At 42.2% G+C, this 18,604-nt stretch overlaps 1 protein-coding gene across 1 annotated transcript in view; it reads right to left on the reverse strand.

Moving 5' to 3' along the window:
- Nucleotides 1-10,707, reverse strand: part of hecw1b (HECT, C2 and WW domain containing E3 ubiquitin protein ligase 1b) — a 65,783-nt gene extending 55,076 nt beyond the window's left edge. Inside the window, exon 1 of the mRNA XM_052476913.1 lies at nt 10,498-10,707. Coding sequence (XP_052332873.1) covers nt 10,498-10,527 — 30 coding nt within the window. The 5' untranslated portion in view covers nt 10,528-10,707. The remainder of the gene's footprint in view (nt 1-10,497) is intronic.
- Between the last annotated feature and the right edge of the window lie 7,897 nt (nt 10,708-18,604).

An 18,604-nucleotide genomic window follows, 5' to 3' on the forward strand; every position in this document is an offset into this window, starting at 1 on the left:
GGCTGATTTGTAACTGATATACACAGAAACAGAATTTAAAAACAGTACACTATACTTCCTATGCATTATGTAAATACTCTAAAACCGGTTCATCTCAATATCTACTTTCCTCCATCTGCACTGATCTGAGGACACAGGATTGGTGTAGTATTTAATCAAATGAGAGACTTCATTTCAACTAGGATAGAATGTGAAAGGCTTTATTGAAAGAAGTTATCCAAGTGTTATAAATACATAATACATGCATTATAAATATTATAATTGTAATCTTATATTATAAATAGAAGTTCAATCTGTTGTTCAATGCACATCTGGTGTGCTAAAAACAGAGGAATAAAGAGGAGATGAGGAGAGAGGTGTGAGAAAAACAGAGGAATAAAGAGGAGATGAGGAGAGAGGTGTGAGAAAACAGAGGAATAAAGAGGAGATGAGGAGAGAGGTGTGAGAAAAACAGAGGAATAAAGAGGAGATGAGGAGAGAGGTGTGAGAAAAACAGAGGAATAAAGAGGAGATGAGGAGAGAGGTGTGAGAAAAACAGAGGAATAAAGAGGAGATGAGGAGAGAGGTGTGAGAAAAACAGAGGAATAAAGAGGAGATGAGGAGAGAGGTGTGAGAAAAAGTGTAGAAGACAGAAAGGAAAAGAGGAGCAGGGATGACAGCATATGATTCATGAATTACAGTGCGACTATATGTAATATTCTCTCAGTTCATCACAATTGTATAATAGTGTCTCTCGTGGTGTCTCCCCAGATGGCCCGAGCGGGTGAGGTGGCGATGATGGGACTGGGGGTTGGCATCCTCTCTCACATCAAGACATACCTGTAGACGAGAGACAGATATAGCATGTTTAAGCCTTGTGTTTCTTTTATTCTAACACTGTCAGTCATCATAATCATCAGGAGGTGAAATGCAAAACTGACCTTGGATCATTAACTCTGGGATTACTACATCTCTAGCTGCATTTCAGTGTAAAGCATCTATTTAATAATACTTCCTGTTGACCCGACCAAGTGACCTCTCACCTCTGATCATACTGTGCCCTCTATGTAGCCAGTTCAGATGCGGTAGGGGTTCACCGACACAGCTGATATAACCTAGAGGATTTAGGCAGAAGGGGGGAAGAGGGAGGAAGTGAAGGAGAGAGACGGTTATTGAGAAAATAAGGTAGTTGAAGAGACAATGTTCAACAGGAATCTGTGTGTCGTCTCACCCGTTGTCCACACTAAGTGGCTGAAAAGTACTTTATACTGAAAAACATACAGACACACGATGACAAACAATATATCGTTTTCTACATTATTTTCTACATAAAAAGAAAAAATGACCATGTCTTACTATTCTCCATGGTTGGCCCTCTTGCCTGTTCTTTGAAGGTGGAAGGAGCCACAGTTATACACCTGAGCCTGCTTACTGCACAACACAATCCATCAATCAGATTGATACACGAGTGTGTAGCTGTGGGATATAGGGTGTCTAATTGTTCTTCTATTTCAATATGGGTGACTCTTAAAGGAGCCTGTTCTGTCTTTGTACAGACATTACCCTTACCTAAACTGTGAATTGAATAAATGCAGTTGACATAGCGAAGTAAATGGAAGAATACACTTATTGCAATGTGGATGGCTCTTAAGAGGCTTTGGTTGTGCATAGTCTAGTCTTTGGTGTTGCCAAGGAACAGCACCCTCTTCGAAGAAGTAGGAGGTGAAAATCTCCCGCACACGGATTGCCTCCTGTGCTGCATTGTTAGCGCCCATCCTTGAAAAATCCTGCAGATCCCCTCCTGGTCCTCATCTACATCCTCATGAAGTTCTGCAGGACACAGGTAGACAGTCCCAGATGGCCCTGGTAACCAAATCGTTTTGAAGCAATCTCCAGTTGCAAGGTATCTGTAGGAATATGGAAGATAGTCAATATTAGACTTTGACATCCCCAGGTCATTGTGGATTTCTAAAGTATAATATCTCTTATAACAAACCATGATAACATTGGATAGACAGATGCATGTGCACACACATGGGCATGTGTAGCAAACAATAGCAGGATCATATCAAGGATAGCATCACAAATAATAATACAGTTGAAGTCGGAAGTTTACATACACCTGAGCCAAATACATTTAAACTCAATTTTTCACAATTGCTGACATTTAATCATAGTAAAAATTCCCTGTCTTAGGTCAGTTAGGATCACCACTTTATTTTAAGAATGTGAAATGTCAGAATAATAGTAGAGAGAAATATTCCCACATTCCCAGTGGGTCAGAAGTTTACATACACTCAATTAGTATTTGGTAGCATTGCCTTTAAATTATTTAACTTGGGTCAAACATTTTGGGTAGCCTTCCACAAGCTTCCCACAATAAGTTGGGAGAATTTTGTCTCATTCCTCCTGACAGAGTTGGTGTAACGGACTCGGGTTTGTAGGCCTCCTTGCTCATTCACACCTTTTCAGTTCTGCCCACACATTTTCTATGGGATTGAGGTCAGGGCTTTGTGTTGGCCAATCCAATACCTTGACTTTGTTGTCCTTAAGCCATTTTGCCACAACTTTGGAAGTATGCTTGGGGTCATTGTCCATTTAGAAGACCCATTTGTGACCAAGCTTTAACTTCCTGACTGATGTCTTGAGATGTTGCTTCAATATATCCACCTACTTTTCTTGCCTCATGATGCCATCTATTTTGTGATGTGCACCAGTCCCTCCTGCAGCAAAGCACTCCCACGACGTGATGCTGCCACCCCCGTGCTTCACGGTTGGGATGGTGTTCTCCGGCTTGCAAGACTCCCCCTTTTTCCTGAAAACATAACAATGGCCATTATGGCTAAACAGTTCTACTTTTGTTTCACTAGACCAGAGGACTCCAAAAAGTACGATCTTTGTCCCCATGTGCAGTTGCAAACCGTAGTCTGGCTTTTTTACGGTGGTTTTGGAGCAGTGGCTTCTACCTTCCTTGCTGAGCGGCCTTTCAGGTTATGTTGATACAGGACTCGTTTTACTGTGGATATAGATACTTTTGTACCTGTTTCCTCCAGCATCTTCACAAGGTCCTTTGCTGTTGTTCTGGGATTGATTTGCACTTTTTGCACCAAAGTACGTTCATATCTAGAGTCTCTTTCCTAAGCGGTATGACGGCTGCGTGGTCCCATGGTGTTTATACTTACGTACTATTGTTTGTACAGATGAACGTGGTACCTTCAGGTGTTTGGAAACTGTTCCCAAGGATGAACCAGACTTGTGGAGGTCTACAATTTTTTATCTGAAGTCTTGGCTGATTTATTTTGATTTTCCCATGATGTCAAGCAAAGAGGCACTGAGTGTGAAGGTATGCCTTGAAATACATGTACAGGTGCACCTCCAATTGACTCAAATGATGTCAATTAGCCTATCAGAAGCTTCTAAAGCCATGACATAATTTTATGGAATTGTCCAAGCTGTTTAAAGGCAGCTTGGAAATTTAGTGTATGTAAACTTAGTGTATGTAAACATACACAGTCAATTTAGTGTATGTAAACTTCTGACCCACTGGTATTGTGATACAGTAAATTACAAGTGAAATTATCTGTCTGTAAACAATTGTTGGAAAGATTACTTGTGTCATGCACAAAGTAAGTGTCCTAACCGACTTGCCAAAACTATAGTTTGTTAACAAGACATTTGTGGTGGTTGAAAAACGAGTTTTAATGACTCCAACCTAAGTATATGCAAACTTCCGACTTCAACTGTACATAAGTACCACTTGAAGCTTGATGATGAGTTGATCATTTGAATCCGCTCTGTAGTGCTAAGCTAAAAACTAAAATGTGCACCCCTCTGAGTCCCCAGGACCAGGACTGAGAACCACTGCTCTTCATTGGGACCTCTTCATCTGCAGACAGGCTTTCAAAGCTCTCTGTATCTGAGGGCATAAAACATTGCAATAAACAGACTTCATTTTACTCAAATTAGACAGCACTGAATATTATGTTACTATATCTCTGTTCTCACTTCTAGGGACTGGAACTACACAAAAGTACCTGCCCTATCCAGAATAGCCTACTCTCTCACTTTGACAATTGGGGCAGCTGTCCTTTCACCCTTCTCAATTGCTGTTACCTAGCTACCTACAAATGCATTTGGAGTTTGTTTTTACAATGATAAATACATCAAGACACCTAGCTAAAATTAAGTTAGGTAGATGGTGATATTTAATTAACTTAGCTACACAGTATGTAAAGTTGGCTAGATAGCGAACTGCTACGTTAGCAGTTCATTTGAGTTAGCCTGCACTATAGCTAGTTAGCTAATAATACATTGTTTAAAAAACACTTTTTTTTACTGTATTTACTTACTTGAATAGGTTCTCCCAGCCATGTGAACGATTGGAAACAGGACAGCAAAGTTTGTTTGTCACCAGAGCGGTTTAGAGTATATTACTATTTACCTGTGAATAAATTCATGAAATAAAGAATGGATTAAACTATTTACCAACCAGACCTTCATTCAAACTTGCTATGCTGAATTCTTGATGCACAGTCGAACGTGCTGCTATATGCTGCCAGCACACCCACAAGTGAGCCACTCTGGGCGGCCGGAGTGGCAAGCGGCACAGAGTACTAATGTACACAAGCTATTATTGTTATTTTATTGTGTTACTAGTTCGTTTTTTTTTTTTGCTAATCTTTTCTTTCTTTTTAATTCTGCATTGCTGGGAAAGGGCTCGTAAGTAAGTATTTCACAGTAAAGTCTACACCTGTTATCTTTGTGTGACAAATACGATTTTATTTGATGTAGGCTACATTTGGACTCAGGGTCAGGAGTGTTTTTGTTCTTGCATTTTCTCCCCATCTGAGAGCATCTGGAGAGAATGCTAATGCACAGTTAGATATGTTCTGTAGAGGTGTTATCTTATCAGCATCATAAAAGCTGATAGTATTTCAATCACATCAAATATGCATTCAAGCCAAACTGAAATATTATCAGAAACATGTTGGGTTGTTTTCACAGCTTTCTATTTTCTTACAAATGGTCAAACTGATGTCATTTGGAAATGTTCCACAGACAAACTCCAGTATTTTTGTTTTTGCATTTTCTCCCCATTTCCTAAACGTCTTTGCTATGTGAAAGAAGCAGATGACAAACAAAACTTTACCAATGTCAACTAGATTGAAGCATTCCTTCTATCAATTTATGCCATTATTCTGGTGAGCAAGGGTTTATTTAGTGTTCTAGGGCAACATATAATGACAGAAGAGAAGCTCCATATACAGTATCTAATTATAGACAAGTTGACAGCCATCTCTGACTGTAGCCTACGGCACATTTTCTATATTAGCGCGTTAGGGTCGGGTGCAGGCCTCAGATTTTCACTTTATCACGTACAGGAAAGTATTCAGACCCCTTAACTTTTTCCACATTTTGTTACCTTACAGCCTTAATTACAAAGCAAAAACAGGTTTAGACAATTTTGGAAATGTATTGAAAATAAAAACAGAAATACCTTATTTACATGTATTCACACCCTTTGCTATGAGAGTCGAAATTGAGCTCCGGTGCATCCTGTTTCCATTGATCATCCTTGAGATGGTTCTACAACTTGATTGGAGTCCACCTGTGGTAAATTCAATTGAATGGACATGATTTTGAAACGCACACACCTGTCTATACAAAGGTCCTACAGTTCACAGTGCACGTCAGAGCAAAAACGAAGCTATGAGGTCGAAGGAATTGTCCGTAGAGCTCTGAGACAGGATTGTGTCGACGCACTGACCCGGGGAAGGAAACCAAAACATTTCTGCAGCATTGAACACAATGGCCTCCATCATTCTGAAATGGAAGAAGTATGGAACCACCAAGACTCTTCCTAGAGCTGAGCAATTGGGGGAGAGGAACCTTGGTCAGGGAGGTGATGGATAACCTTCCAGAAGGACAACCATCTCTGCAGCACTTCACCAATCAGGGCTTTATGGTAGAGTGGCCAGACAGAAGCCACTCCTCAGTAAAGGGCACATGACAGCGTGCATGGAGTAATCCAAAAGGCACTTAAAGACGATCAGACCATGAGAAAGAAATATACTCTGGAAACTTGGAAACCAAGATTAAATTCTTTGGCCTGAATGCCAAAGCGACATGTCTGGAGGAAACCTGGCACCATCCCTACGGTGAAGCATGGTGGTGGCGACATCATGCTGTGGGGATGTTTTTCAGCGTCACAGACCGGGAGACTAGTCATGACTGAGGAAAAAATGAACAGAGCAAAGTACAGACAGATCCTTTTTTTTACCCCTTTTTCATGGTATCCAATTGTTTTAGTAGCTACTATCTTGTCTCATCGCTATGACTCCCGTACGGGCTCGGGAGAGACGAAGGTTGAAAGTCATGCGTCCTCCGATACACAACCCAACCAAGCCGCACTGCTTCTTAAGACAGCTCACATCCAACCCGGAAGCACCAATGTATCAGAGGAAACACCATGCACCTGGCAACCTTGGTTAGCGTGCACTGCACCCAGCCCGCCACAGGAGTCACTGGTGCGCAATGAGACAAGGATATCCCTGCCGGCCAAACCCTCCCTAACCCGGACGACGCTAGGCCAATTGTGCATTATCCCACGGACCTCCCGGTCGCAGCCAGTTGCGACAGAGCCTGCAGTACAGCGCCCTTAACCACTGCGCCACCGACAGATCCTTGATGAAAACCTGCTCCAGAGCGCTCAGGACCTCAAACTGGGGTGACGGTTCACCTTCCAGGGGGACAACAACCCTAAGCACACAAGCCAAGACAACACAGGAGTGTCTTCCGGACATGTCTCTGAATGTCCTTGAGTGGCCTAGCCAGAGCCCGGACTTGAACCCGATCGTACATCTCTGGAGAGACCTGAAAATAGCTGTGCAGCAAAACTCCCCATCCAACCTGATAGAGCTTCAGAGGATCTGCAGAGAAGAATGGGAGAAACTCCCCAAATACAGATGTGCCAAGCTTGCAGCATCATACCCAAGAAGACTTGAGGCTGTAATCGCTACAAAAAGGTGCTTCAACAAAGTACTGAATAAAAGGGTCTGAATACCTACGTAACTGTGAGATTTTCGTTTTTTAAAAGTTTTTTAAATAAATTAACAACATTTTCTAAAACCTGTTTTTGCTTTGTCATTATGGGGTATTGTGTGTAGATTGATGATATATATACATATATATATTTTTTTAATCCATTTTGGAATAAAGCTGTAAGCTAACAAAATATTGAAAAAGTCTAGTGGTCTGAATACTTTCTGAAGGCACTGTATAGTAAGGTGGTTGTAAGCAATTTCGGGCAGGTGCGGTTGAACAAACCACGCGTGCACACACACATGTGCGCACACACACACACACACACACACACACACACACACACACACACACACACACACACACACACACACACACACACACACACACACACACACACACACACACACACACACACACACACACACACACATAGTCTCTACTCAGTCACTACTCAGTCAATGCTGGCCAAGTGAAAGATGAAGATATGTCTGTTAGTCTGCCCGGGCAGCTGGCCAACACAATAGACCAGACCCCCACTGCGCGCTGAGAACAATCCACCAACACAATGACCATTCAATAGCCTGTCTCATTAGAGCCAATTTCTGGCCCTCCAGTGTGGAAGTGCATGCAGCTGCCAAGCATCCTCTTCAACAACTATGCCACTGTTCTTCAGCAACAAGGTCACTTGTCTGCCTTGATACAACCTCTGTATGGATGGAATGCCACCATACACAACACACACTGTTTAAGAAATATTTGAGCGGAAGTAAAAAGAGAAAGGGAAGAGCAGGGAACAATGTGACAATTTGACTTGTCAATCTCTGCTGTGTGTGCAGGTTAAGTAGAATAATTGAGTAGATAGAATAGTTGAGTAGATAAAATACTGAAATGGTGAATAAGCGAGTTTAAAAAAAAGGTTACGCTATACAGTTAAAGTTTCATATTAAAACACCAGACAGAGAAAATACTACAGTACAGTGGTTTATTCTCTGTCTATCTCAGAGTTGGCCTATTACTTAACTCCTTTTAGGAGCCATATGAGATCATCAGTTCAGTGATCATCAGTTTCTCTGTACTATCTGCACTGTGCAGCAACTGAAGACATTAGTCCACCTACATAATACAGCAGGCCAGGCCTACATAGCTCTTCTTTCACATAAGCTCCCAACCAATTAATACATGCAGGGATGCAGACAGTAAAATTACCCTCCGTATCACCTTTAAGGGCTGCCAACTCATTATAACAATATCACTATACTAGTAGAATGAAGCAGAGTTGTAAATCCCTTGTGATTAAAAACAGTAAAAAAGGTTGAGTGAAATACAAAGAAGTTTTGTGGAGAAGTCTTGCTATAAAAAGAAAAGGTGCCTCTACAAAGTTGGACAGTTGCCAGCATGATGCACGGAAATGCCCCACTGTAATGAATCCCATACTGTAGGCTAACTACCTCTACATAAAGCTCATGATTTTAATCTAATTGGATTTACTCACTGAGACGAATCCGAAGAATAGGACCTGGTGCACTATCATCCCGCCATCACAAATTATACTACAGCGAATCAGCAGCGTGAGGCTAAACAAACCACATAGCTGATCGCAGCGTGCAGTGTGCAACCATGGGAACGCAGCTAGGACCATATGGCTGCATTTAGACAGGCAGCCCAATTCTGATGGTTTTTTTTTCGATAATTGGTCTTTTGACCAATCAGACCAACTCAGAAAAATATCTGATGTGAAAAGATCTGATGTGATAGGTCAAAAGACAAATGAGTGGAAAAAATATCAGAAATAGGCTGCCTGTCTAAAAACAGTCTATATAGCATTCTGTTGCATCCAGATACTGAGGTCCTGATACTGAGTGTCTTATTCACAGCACTAGATTAGCAGCAACATCAAAAAATATCCTTCCAGTCAAAGGAGCAATGTTTAGTCCTCCTAATGCAGCTCAGCACTGGGACTGCCTAGCTGGTTGGTTAGATGACTCACTCAATGCATTTTTAAACTATGTATTGAGCAGTGGCTCAGCATTCTACTTCCTTCTGCTCATTTAAATCCACAGGGCTGAACCAAGCAGGGCTGGAGCAGGGAGGTGCATTTTGGGGGATTTTGTAAAAGTGCTCTCCCATCTCTCATCCATTTAGGAGCACCTACTGTTACTACTCCATGCCCAGAGATGTGAGGAAGACAATAGATTCATCTTGATTAAATGTGCTCAGGAAGGTGTATCAAATAGATCAATTCTCCTTCAAATACATGACAGTATAGTAGCTCTAATATATACCAGCCAATAAGAGGCAGCAGGGATGATCAATTAGGCCCTCAAATCCATTCCAAATGTAAGTGTATAATGGCTGCAGACACTTGGCAGGCAGGGAAATACAATCCCTCTCCAACTAAGTTGCCCCAGGCAGTTTTACTATATTTTCTTTACACTGAACTATCCCACTTGACTTACACTGAGTAAAACCAAGTAAAGAAAATGCTGTATAAACGCCTAGCAGCATTGCTAGTTCCTAAAAGATTGTCTATGGGGGCAACCCACACATGCCAAATAAAATGTACTACATTTTACTTTCCTTGATCGACAATATGACAGACACTGAAACTGTAACAGGAATATTAGCTTGATTTTCCATATACCTTTCTGGTATTCATAGACCTTTCACTGTGAACAAGTCTCCTCCACAGTGGTGATTTTAACATGGATCAATAGACTGCGGGTCCCCGTTCTACATGGTAGCTTGAGTCTTTGGCAGTTACAGGTGAATCAATAGTAATCTGGTCAATCTCTCTGCTACTGATCAGGATTACTGCTATTACTGCTACTCATGAGCACTGACTGCCTTTTATAATGAAAACAGTCTCTATCTCCCTGTGCTGTGTTGAACGGGCTGGAACAGCCTGTGTGTGGTAGGCGGCCTATGGTAGCAGTAGTACTATGGTAGCAGTACTACTATAGTAGTAATTTAGTAAATTACAAATATTGCCTTCCTCCTTATCTAACCACTCCATTATATGTGGTGTTGTATTTTAGATTCAAACACAGACACAGAGTAAGAGACTCTCTCTCGCCCTCTCTCTCTCATATTATGGTGGGGCATCCCTATAGGATTGACCTACTCTGACTTGGTTATACAGACTCGATCAAAACACGCCCTACGAATGGAATGCCTAAATCAATATTCACTTTCTAATATCAACAAACACTGCGAGACCTCTCATAGTCAGCCATAGTAGTAAGCTACAGTACAGGGGTGATTTTTAGTGGCTGGCCATGATTTAGAGCACCCATGGAAACAATCTCGTTTGAGAAAATACGAGGCGTCAACCTCAGTCAGTATTATTTTGTAGCACATAGAACTCGTGATCCCATGCATCAAAATTAACTAGCGATCGATTCAGACACGAGCACGTATCAATTTAGCCACAACTATCTTATTCAAGGATGGACAAATAAATGTATCTAAACGTACCTGGGTCAGTGTCACCTGCCTTTGAATCATACTAGATGAAACTTCTCATTCTCATGGCATTTCTCATGTGTGGGTGTTTTAAGAATAAGATATAGCATATCCTCCGTTGGGCCATGTTCCAGGTTTTGTCGGACGATTTTCTGGTCATTCGTACGGCGATGCTGCTGTGCAGTGGTCTTTCTCTTGGGTACCACAATGCTTCGACCAATAGCGGACCATTTTGCATCAATTTAGCCTCTGTTTCGCTGCCCCCGCCCATGCACGCATCACGCACAAATTAAAGGCCTACGCTTTGCAAGGCACTCGCACGCATATCACAATTACGTATTTATACAGAACAAAAATATAAACGCAACATGCAACACTTTTACAGTTCATATAAGGACATCAATCAATTGAAATACATGAATTAGTCCCTAATCTATGGATTTCACATAACTGGACAGGGATGCAGGCCCACCCACTGGGGAGCCAGGACCAAATCAAATCAAATTATATTTGTCACATACACATGGTTAGCAGATGTTAATGCGAGTGTAGCGAAATGCTTGTGCTTCTAGTTCCGACAATGCAGTAATAACCAACAAGTAATCTAGCTAACAATTCCAAAACTACTACCTTATAGAGACACAAGTGTAAGCGGATAAAGAATATGTACATAAAGATATATGAGTGAGTGATGGTACAGAGCGGCATAGGCAAGATGATACAGTAGATGGTATTGAGTGCAGTATATACATATGAGATGAGTATGTAAACAAAGTGGCATAGTTAAAGTGGCTAGTGATACATGTATTACATAAAGATGCAGTAGATGATATAGAGTACAGTATATACATATACATATGAGATGAATAATGTAGGGTATGTAAACATTATATTAGGTAGCATTCTTTAAAGTGGCTAGTGATATATTTTACATAATTTCCCATCAATTCCCATTATTAAAGTGGCTGGAGTTGAGTCAGTGTGTTGGCAGCAGCCACTCAAGGTTAGTGGTGGCTGTTTAACAGTCTGATGGCCTTGAGATAGAAGCTGTTTTTCAGTCTCTCGGTCCCAGCTTTGATGCACCTGTACTGACCTCGCCTTCTGGATGATAGCGGGGTGAACAGGCAGTGGCTCGGGTGGTTGTTGTCCTTGATGATCTTTATGGCCTTCCTGTGACATTGGGTGGTGTAGGTGTCCTGGAGGGCAGGTAGTTTGCCCCCGGTGATGCGTTGTGCAGACCTCACTACCCTCTGGAGAGCCTTACGGTTGTGGGCGGAGCAGTTGCCGTACCAGGCGGTGATATCTGTAGAAGTTTGTGAGTGCTTTTGGTGACAAGCCGAATTTCTTCAGCCTCCTGAGGTTGAAGAGGCGCTGCTGCGCCTTCTTCACGATGCTGTCTGTGTGGGTGGACCAATTCAGTTTGTCTGTGATGTGTACGCCGAGGAACTTATAACTTACTACCCTCTCCACTACTGTTCCATCCACGATAGGGGGGTATTCCCTCTGCTGTTTCCTGAAGTCCACAATCATCTCCTTGGACCAGCCAATCAGAATGAGTTTTTCCCCACGAAAGACCTTTATGACAGACAGAAATACTCCTCAATAAAATTTGAGAGAAATAAACTTTTCGTGCTATGAAAAATGTATGGGATTTTCTATTTCGGCTAATGAAACATGGGACCAAGACTTTACATTTATATATTTGTTCAGTGTATATAAACTCAGCAAAAATATTAACGTGCTCTCACTGTCAACTGCGTTTATTTTCAGCAAACTTAACATGTGTAAATATTTGTATGAACATAACAAGATTCAACAACTGAGACATAAACTGAACAAGTTCCACTGACATGTGACTAACAGAAATTGAATAACTTGTTCCTAAACAAAGGGGGGTCAAAATCAAAAGTAACAGTCAGTATCTGGTGTGGCCACCAGCTGCATTAAGTACTTCAGTGCATCTCCTCCTCATGGACTGTACCAGATTTTCCAGTTCTTACTGTGAGAATTTGCCAGTTCTTGCTATGAGATGTCACCCCACTCTTCCACCAAGACACCTGCAAGTTCCTGGACATTTCTGGGGGGAATGGCCCTAGCCCTCACCCTCTGATCCAACAGGTCCCAAACGTGCTCAAAGGGATTGAGATCCGAGCTCTTCGCTGGTCATGGCAGAATACTGACATTCCTGTCTTGCAGGAAATAACACACAGGACGAGCAGTATGGCTGGTGGCATTGTCATGCTGAAGGGTCATGTCAGGATGAGCCTGCAAGAATGGTAGCACATGAGGGAGGAGGATGTATTCCCTGTAACGCACAGTGTTGAGATTGCCTGCAATGACAACAAGCTCAGTCCGATGATGCTGTGACACACCGCGACCATGGCGGACCCTCCACCTCCAAATCGATCCCACTCCAGAGTACAGGCCTCGGTGTAACACTCATTCCTTCGACGATAAACGCAAATCCGACCATCCCCCCTGGTGAGACAAAACCGCAACTCGCCAGTGAAGAGCACTTTTTGCCAGTCCTGTCTGGTCCACCAACATTGGGATTGTGTCCATAGGCGACGTTGTTGCTGGTGATGTCTGGTGAGGACCTGCCTTACAACAGGACTACAAGCCCTCAGTCCAGCCTCTCTCAGCCTATTGTGGACAGTCTGAGCACTGATGGAGGGATTGTGCGTTCCTGGTGTAACCCGGGCAGTTTTTTTAGCCATCCTGTACCTGTCCTGCAGGAGTGATGTTCGGATGTACCGATACTGTGCAGGTGTTGTTACACGTGGTCTGCCACTGCGAAGACGATCAGCTGTCCATGCTGTCTCCCTGTAGAGCTGTCTTAGGTGTCTCACAGTACGGACATTGCAATATATTGCCCTGGCCACATCTGCAGTCCTCATACCAAATTGAGATGGTTTGGGATGAGTCTAACTGCAGAGTGAAGGAAAAGCAGCCACCAAGTGTTCAGCATATGTGGGAACTGCTTCAAGACTGTTGGAGAAGCATTCCAGGTGAAGCTGGTTGAGAGAATGCCAAGAGTGTGCAAAGCTGTCATGAAGGCAAAGGGTGGCTATTTTAGGAATCTCAAATATAAAATATATTTTGATTTGTTTAATTAACACTTTTTTGGTTACTACACGATTCCATATGTGTTATTTCATAGTTTTGATGTCTTCACTAATTTCTACAATGTAGTCCCAGGGTCCCAGGGTCCCTTCTACAATGTAGAAAATAGTAAAAATAAAGAAAAACCCTTGAATGAGTAGGTGTTCTAAAAATTTTGACCGGTAGTGTACATGTAGGTAGAGTTAAAGTGACAATGCATATATTATAAACAGAGTAGGAGCAGCATAAAAGAGGGGTCTGGTAAGCCCTTTGATTAGCTGTTCAGGAGTCTTAAGGCTTGGGGGGTAGAAGCTGTTAAGAAGCCTTTTTGGACCTAGACTTGGCACTCTGGTACTATTTGCCATGTGGTAGCAGGGAGAACAGTCTATGACTAGCGTGGCTGGGATCTTTGACAATTTTTAGGGCCTTCCTCTGACACCGCCTGATATAGAGGTCCTGGATGGCAGGAAGTGTGGCCCCAATGATGTATTGGGCCGTACGCCCCATCCTCTGTAGTGCCTTGCGGTCAGAGGCTGAGCAGTTGCCATACCAGGCAGTCAGGATGCTCTCGATGGTGCAGCTGTAGAACCTTTTGAGGATCTGAGGACCCATGCCAAGTCTTTTCAGTCTCTGGAGGGGGAATAGGCTTTGTTGTGCCCTCTTCACGACTGTCTTAGTGTGTTTGGACCATGATAGTTTGTTGATGATGTGTACACCAAGGTACTTGAAGCTTTCAACCTGCTCCACTACAGCCCCGTTGATGAGAAGGGGGCCTCCTTTGTCCTCCTTTTCCTGTTGTCCACAATCATCTCCTTTGTTCTGATGACGTTGAGGGAGAGGTTGTTTCCCTGGCACCACACGACCAGGTCTCTGACCTCCTCTCTATAGGCTGTTTCATCGTTGTCGGTGATCAGGCCTACCACCATCGTGTCATCGGCAAACATGTTGATGGTGTTGGAGTCGTGCCTGGCAGTGTAGTCATGGGTGAACAGGAGTACAAGAGTGGACTGAGCACGCACCCCTGAGGGGCCTCAGTGTTGAGGATCAGCGTGGCGGATGTGTTGTTACCTACCCTTACCACCTGGGTGTGGCCCCTCAGGAAGTCCAGGATCCAGTTGCAGAGGGAGGTGTTTAGTCCCAGGGTCCTTAGCTTAGTGATGAGCTTTGAGGGCACTATGGTGTTGAACGCTGAGCTGTAGTCAATGAATAGCATTCTCACATAGGTGTTCCTTTTGTCCATGTGGGAAAGGGCAGTGTGGAGTGCAATAGAGATTGCATCATCTGTGTATCTGTTGGTGCGGTATGCAAATTGGAGTGGGTCTGGGGTTTCTGGGATAATGGTGTTGATGTGAGCCATGACCAGCCTTTCAAAGCAGTTCATTGCTACAGACGTGAGTGCTACGGGTCGGTTGTCATTTAGGCAGGTTACCTTAGTGTTCTTGGGGACAGGGACTATGGTGGTCTGCTTGAAATATGTAGCTATTATAGACTCAGTCAGGGATAGGTTGAAAATGTCAGTGAAGACACTTGCCAGTTGGTCAGCATATGCTCGGAGTACACGTCCTGGTAATCAGTCTGGCCCTGCGACACTGTGAATGTTGATCTGTTTAAAGGTCTTAAGCACATCGGCTATGGAGAGCGTGATCACACAGTCGTCCGGAACAGCTGGTGCTCTTATGCAACAGCGCCTACTCAACCTCAGAAGGCTGAAGAAATTTGGCTTGTCACCTAAAACCCTGACAAACTTTTACACACGCACAATTGAGAGCATCCTGTTGGGCTGTATCATTGCCTGGTATGGCAACTGCACCTCCCTCAACAACAAGGCTCTCCAGAGGGTGGTGTGCAACGCATCACCGGGGGCAAACTACCTGCCCTCCAGGACACCGACAGCACCCAATGTCACAGGAAGGCCAAAAAGATCATCAAGAACAACAACCACCCGAGCCCCTGCCTGTTCACCAAGCTAACATCCAGAAGGCGAGGTCAGTACAGATGCATCAAAGCTGGGACTGAGAGACTGAAAAACAGCTTCTATCTCAAGGTCATCAGACTGCTTAACAGTAATCACTAACTCAGAGAGGCTGCTGCCTACATAGAGACTCACTAGTCACAATAAACAATGCCACTTTAATAAAGTTTACATATCTTACATTACTCATCTCATATTTATATACTGTATCTTATACCATCTATTGCATTTTGCCTATGACGCTTGGCCATCGCTCATCCATATGTTTATATTAACATATTCTTATTCCATCCCTTTAGATTTGTCTGTATTAGGTAGTTGTTGGGGAATTGTTAGATTACTTGTTAGATATTACTGCACTGTCGGAACTAGAAGCACAAGCATTTCGCTACACTTTTCGCTAACCATGTGTTTGTGGCCAATAGAATTTGATTTGATTTGATCAACTGTAGCCTACTGCTAACAACTTCAGCTGCAGGTAGCCTAGAGAAGACTAAGCGCTCTGATCCTCTTTGGCCAGGGGAAATGAAGAGGTAATGTCATGTATTTATAGCCTAAACTGTGTATTTATAGCCTAAAATAGGCCTATTTATTTGTATTAAGAAAAAATGTGAATGTGATCAAATTGGTTTTACATTCAAACTTTGGGTGGCTAGGCTACCTTATCAATCCATAATTATTGATTGTAATTAATCAATCAAGACAATAGTCATGACATACTGTGTGAGTCACTTCTTAATACAAATGCAAAGGCCTACCTGATGCAACCCTGCATAAAGCAAACTCAGCCCTTTTAGTTCTATTGTCCAATTGCAGTTGTTTTATTTATTTATTTTAAACCATATGACCTGATTTAAAAAAAAACTCTGGTCCCATCATAACCCATATAAAACCGTTTTACAGCTGATTTATTACTATGTCAGACCCTCGAACTTGGGTCCGGATTGGACCTGGTTAGGTTAGCCCAGTGGTTCTCAAAACTCTTCTCAGGGACCCCCAGATGTTTCAAAATGTCATTTTAGCCCTGAACTACTTCAGCTGATTCACCTAATCAAGGGTTAGTTGACAAGTTGAATCTCGTGTGCTAGTTTTGGAATATTTCAAATACATGAAACGGCTGGGAGTCCCCAAAGAGTGGTTTGAGAACCACTGGGTTAGCCAACCAGATCAGGAAAAACTCTGGGTCCCAGGAAAACTTAGCATCTCAGTATTTCAAAATGTTTACTTATCTAAAAATGTCAACTTAGTGTGTAGATATTTTTAGATAGTTTCTCGAGATTTTGACTTGCGTATCTCAACATTTTTATAGTATCTCGAAATATTTTGTTGTATAATTTTTTTAAATTCTTGGCGGGAATGGGCTTCCATACCTTGAGTATCAATTATAGACTATGGGCTACTAGAGATTGTGAAACCTTGGAGACTGAAATCATTGATAAATTAAATTATTTAGTAGTCTTTGGGTCACTTTTGAATGAAGCTATAGTTCCTCTGTGTTATAGAAGGCTTGCTTGCCAGGCTTATGTTTCCTTTGTACTGTGATGAATAGTGCCACCATGTGCCCATTAAGTGTTGCATCACCCTCCCTGAGACCTAAAGTAACTTGTGCTTCTGACATTCACAGAAGCCTGTTTACCTCTGCCATCTGAGTGCTGGCTTTTAAAGGAGGCTCTGTTTGTAAAGATAAGGGAATGTGTTTTCTCACCTGTCTTAGTTGAACACACATACTGTAAGTCAGGTTAAGCATTTAAAAAAAATGTTTACCTTTATTTAACTAGGCAAGTCAGTTAAGAACAAATTCTCTGGTTCAGGACAACATATTTTTATCTTGTCAGCTCAAGGATTTGACCTTGCAACCTTTCGATTACTAATGAAACACTCTAACCACTGGGCTACCTCTAATCACTGGTAAATCACTGGTAAACAATTACCACTGAAGAATTATTTTGTAATATTGTTAGGCCTGGTTTCCAGACACAGATCAAGCCTTAGTCCTAGACTAAAATCATGTTCAATGGAGAACCTTCATTGAACATGCTTTTTAAACAACTAAGAATTTTTTTCTATCTGTAACCTAAAGGGTTCTTTGGCTGTTTTTTATTTTTATTTTATTTTATTTCAGGTTTATTTAACCAGGTAGGCTAGTTGAGAACAAGTTCTCATTTGCAACTGCGACTCTGGCCAAGATAAAGCATAGCAGTGTGAACAGACAACACAGAGTTACACATGGAGTAAACAATTAGCAAGTCAATAACACAGTAGAAAAAAATTAATCTCTATATACAATGTGTGCAAAAGGCTTCTGATTGAGGTAGGCGAATAATACAATTTTGTCTGGCAGATTAACACTGGAGTGATAAATGATCAGATGGGCATGTACAGGTAGATATATTGGTGTGCAAAACGGTTGAGCAGAAAAGTAAATAAATAAAAAAAACAGTATAAAAACAGTATGGGAATGAGGTAGGTGAAAAGGGTGAGCTCCCTATAGACTATGTACAGCTGCAGCGATCCAGGCACTTTAGCTGCTCGGATTACTGCAGCTGATGTTTGAAGTTGGTGAGGGAGATAAAAGTCTTTCAGGGTTTTGCAATTCCCAGTCTGTCCCCATAGGAGATCCATTTGAAGAACCCTTTTGGGTTCCATGTACAACTTTTTCCACAGAGAGTTCTATATGGAACCCAAAACGGTTTACCGAGAACCAAAAATAGTTATCCTATGGGGAGAACCGTTTTGAATCCTTTTTTTTATAACAGTGTAGGCTTAATCTCTGTCCGGGCAAACCGTCCCTAAATGTTAAGCAAAGTGAAATATAAATAATAGGATGAGTAACAGGGTGCTCTCCAACCAGTTTCTGAGAAGAGAAGTGTGAGTAGGGGAAGTCTGAGTAATACCAAGAACAGGCTGCTCTGAAAATAGCTATATTGAATCAATTGTTGGTTTTCTTTCACCATAGTTATGGCAACTAGAATATGGGCCTACAGTACTAAGAGTATTATCGAGCATATAATATGCATCTCTCTCAACAGGTAGACCGATATTCAG

This window comes from Oncorhynchus keta, chromosome 23, assembly GCF_023373465.1.
Source record: "Oncorhynchus keta strain PuntledgeMale-10-30-2019 chromosome 23, Oket_V2, whole genome shotgun sequence".
In the NCBI taxonomy this organism is placed as follows: Eukaryota; Metazoa; Chordata; class Actinopteri; order Salmoniformes; family Salmonidae; genus Oncorhynchus; species Oncorhynchus keta.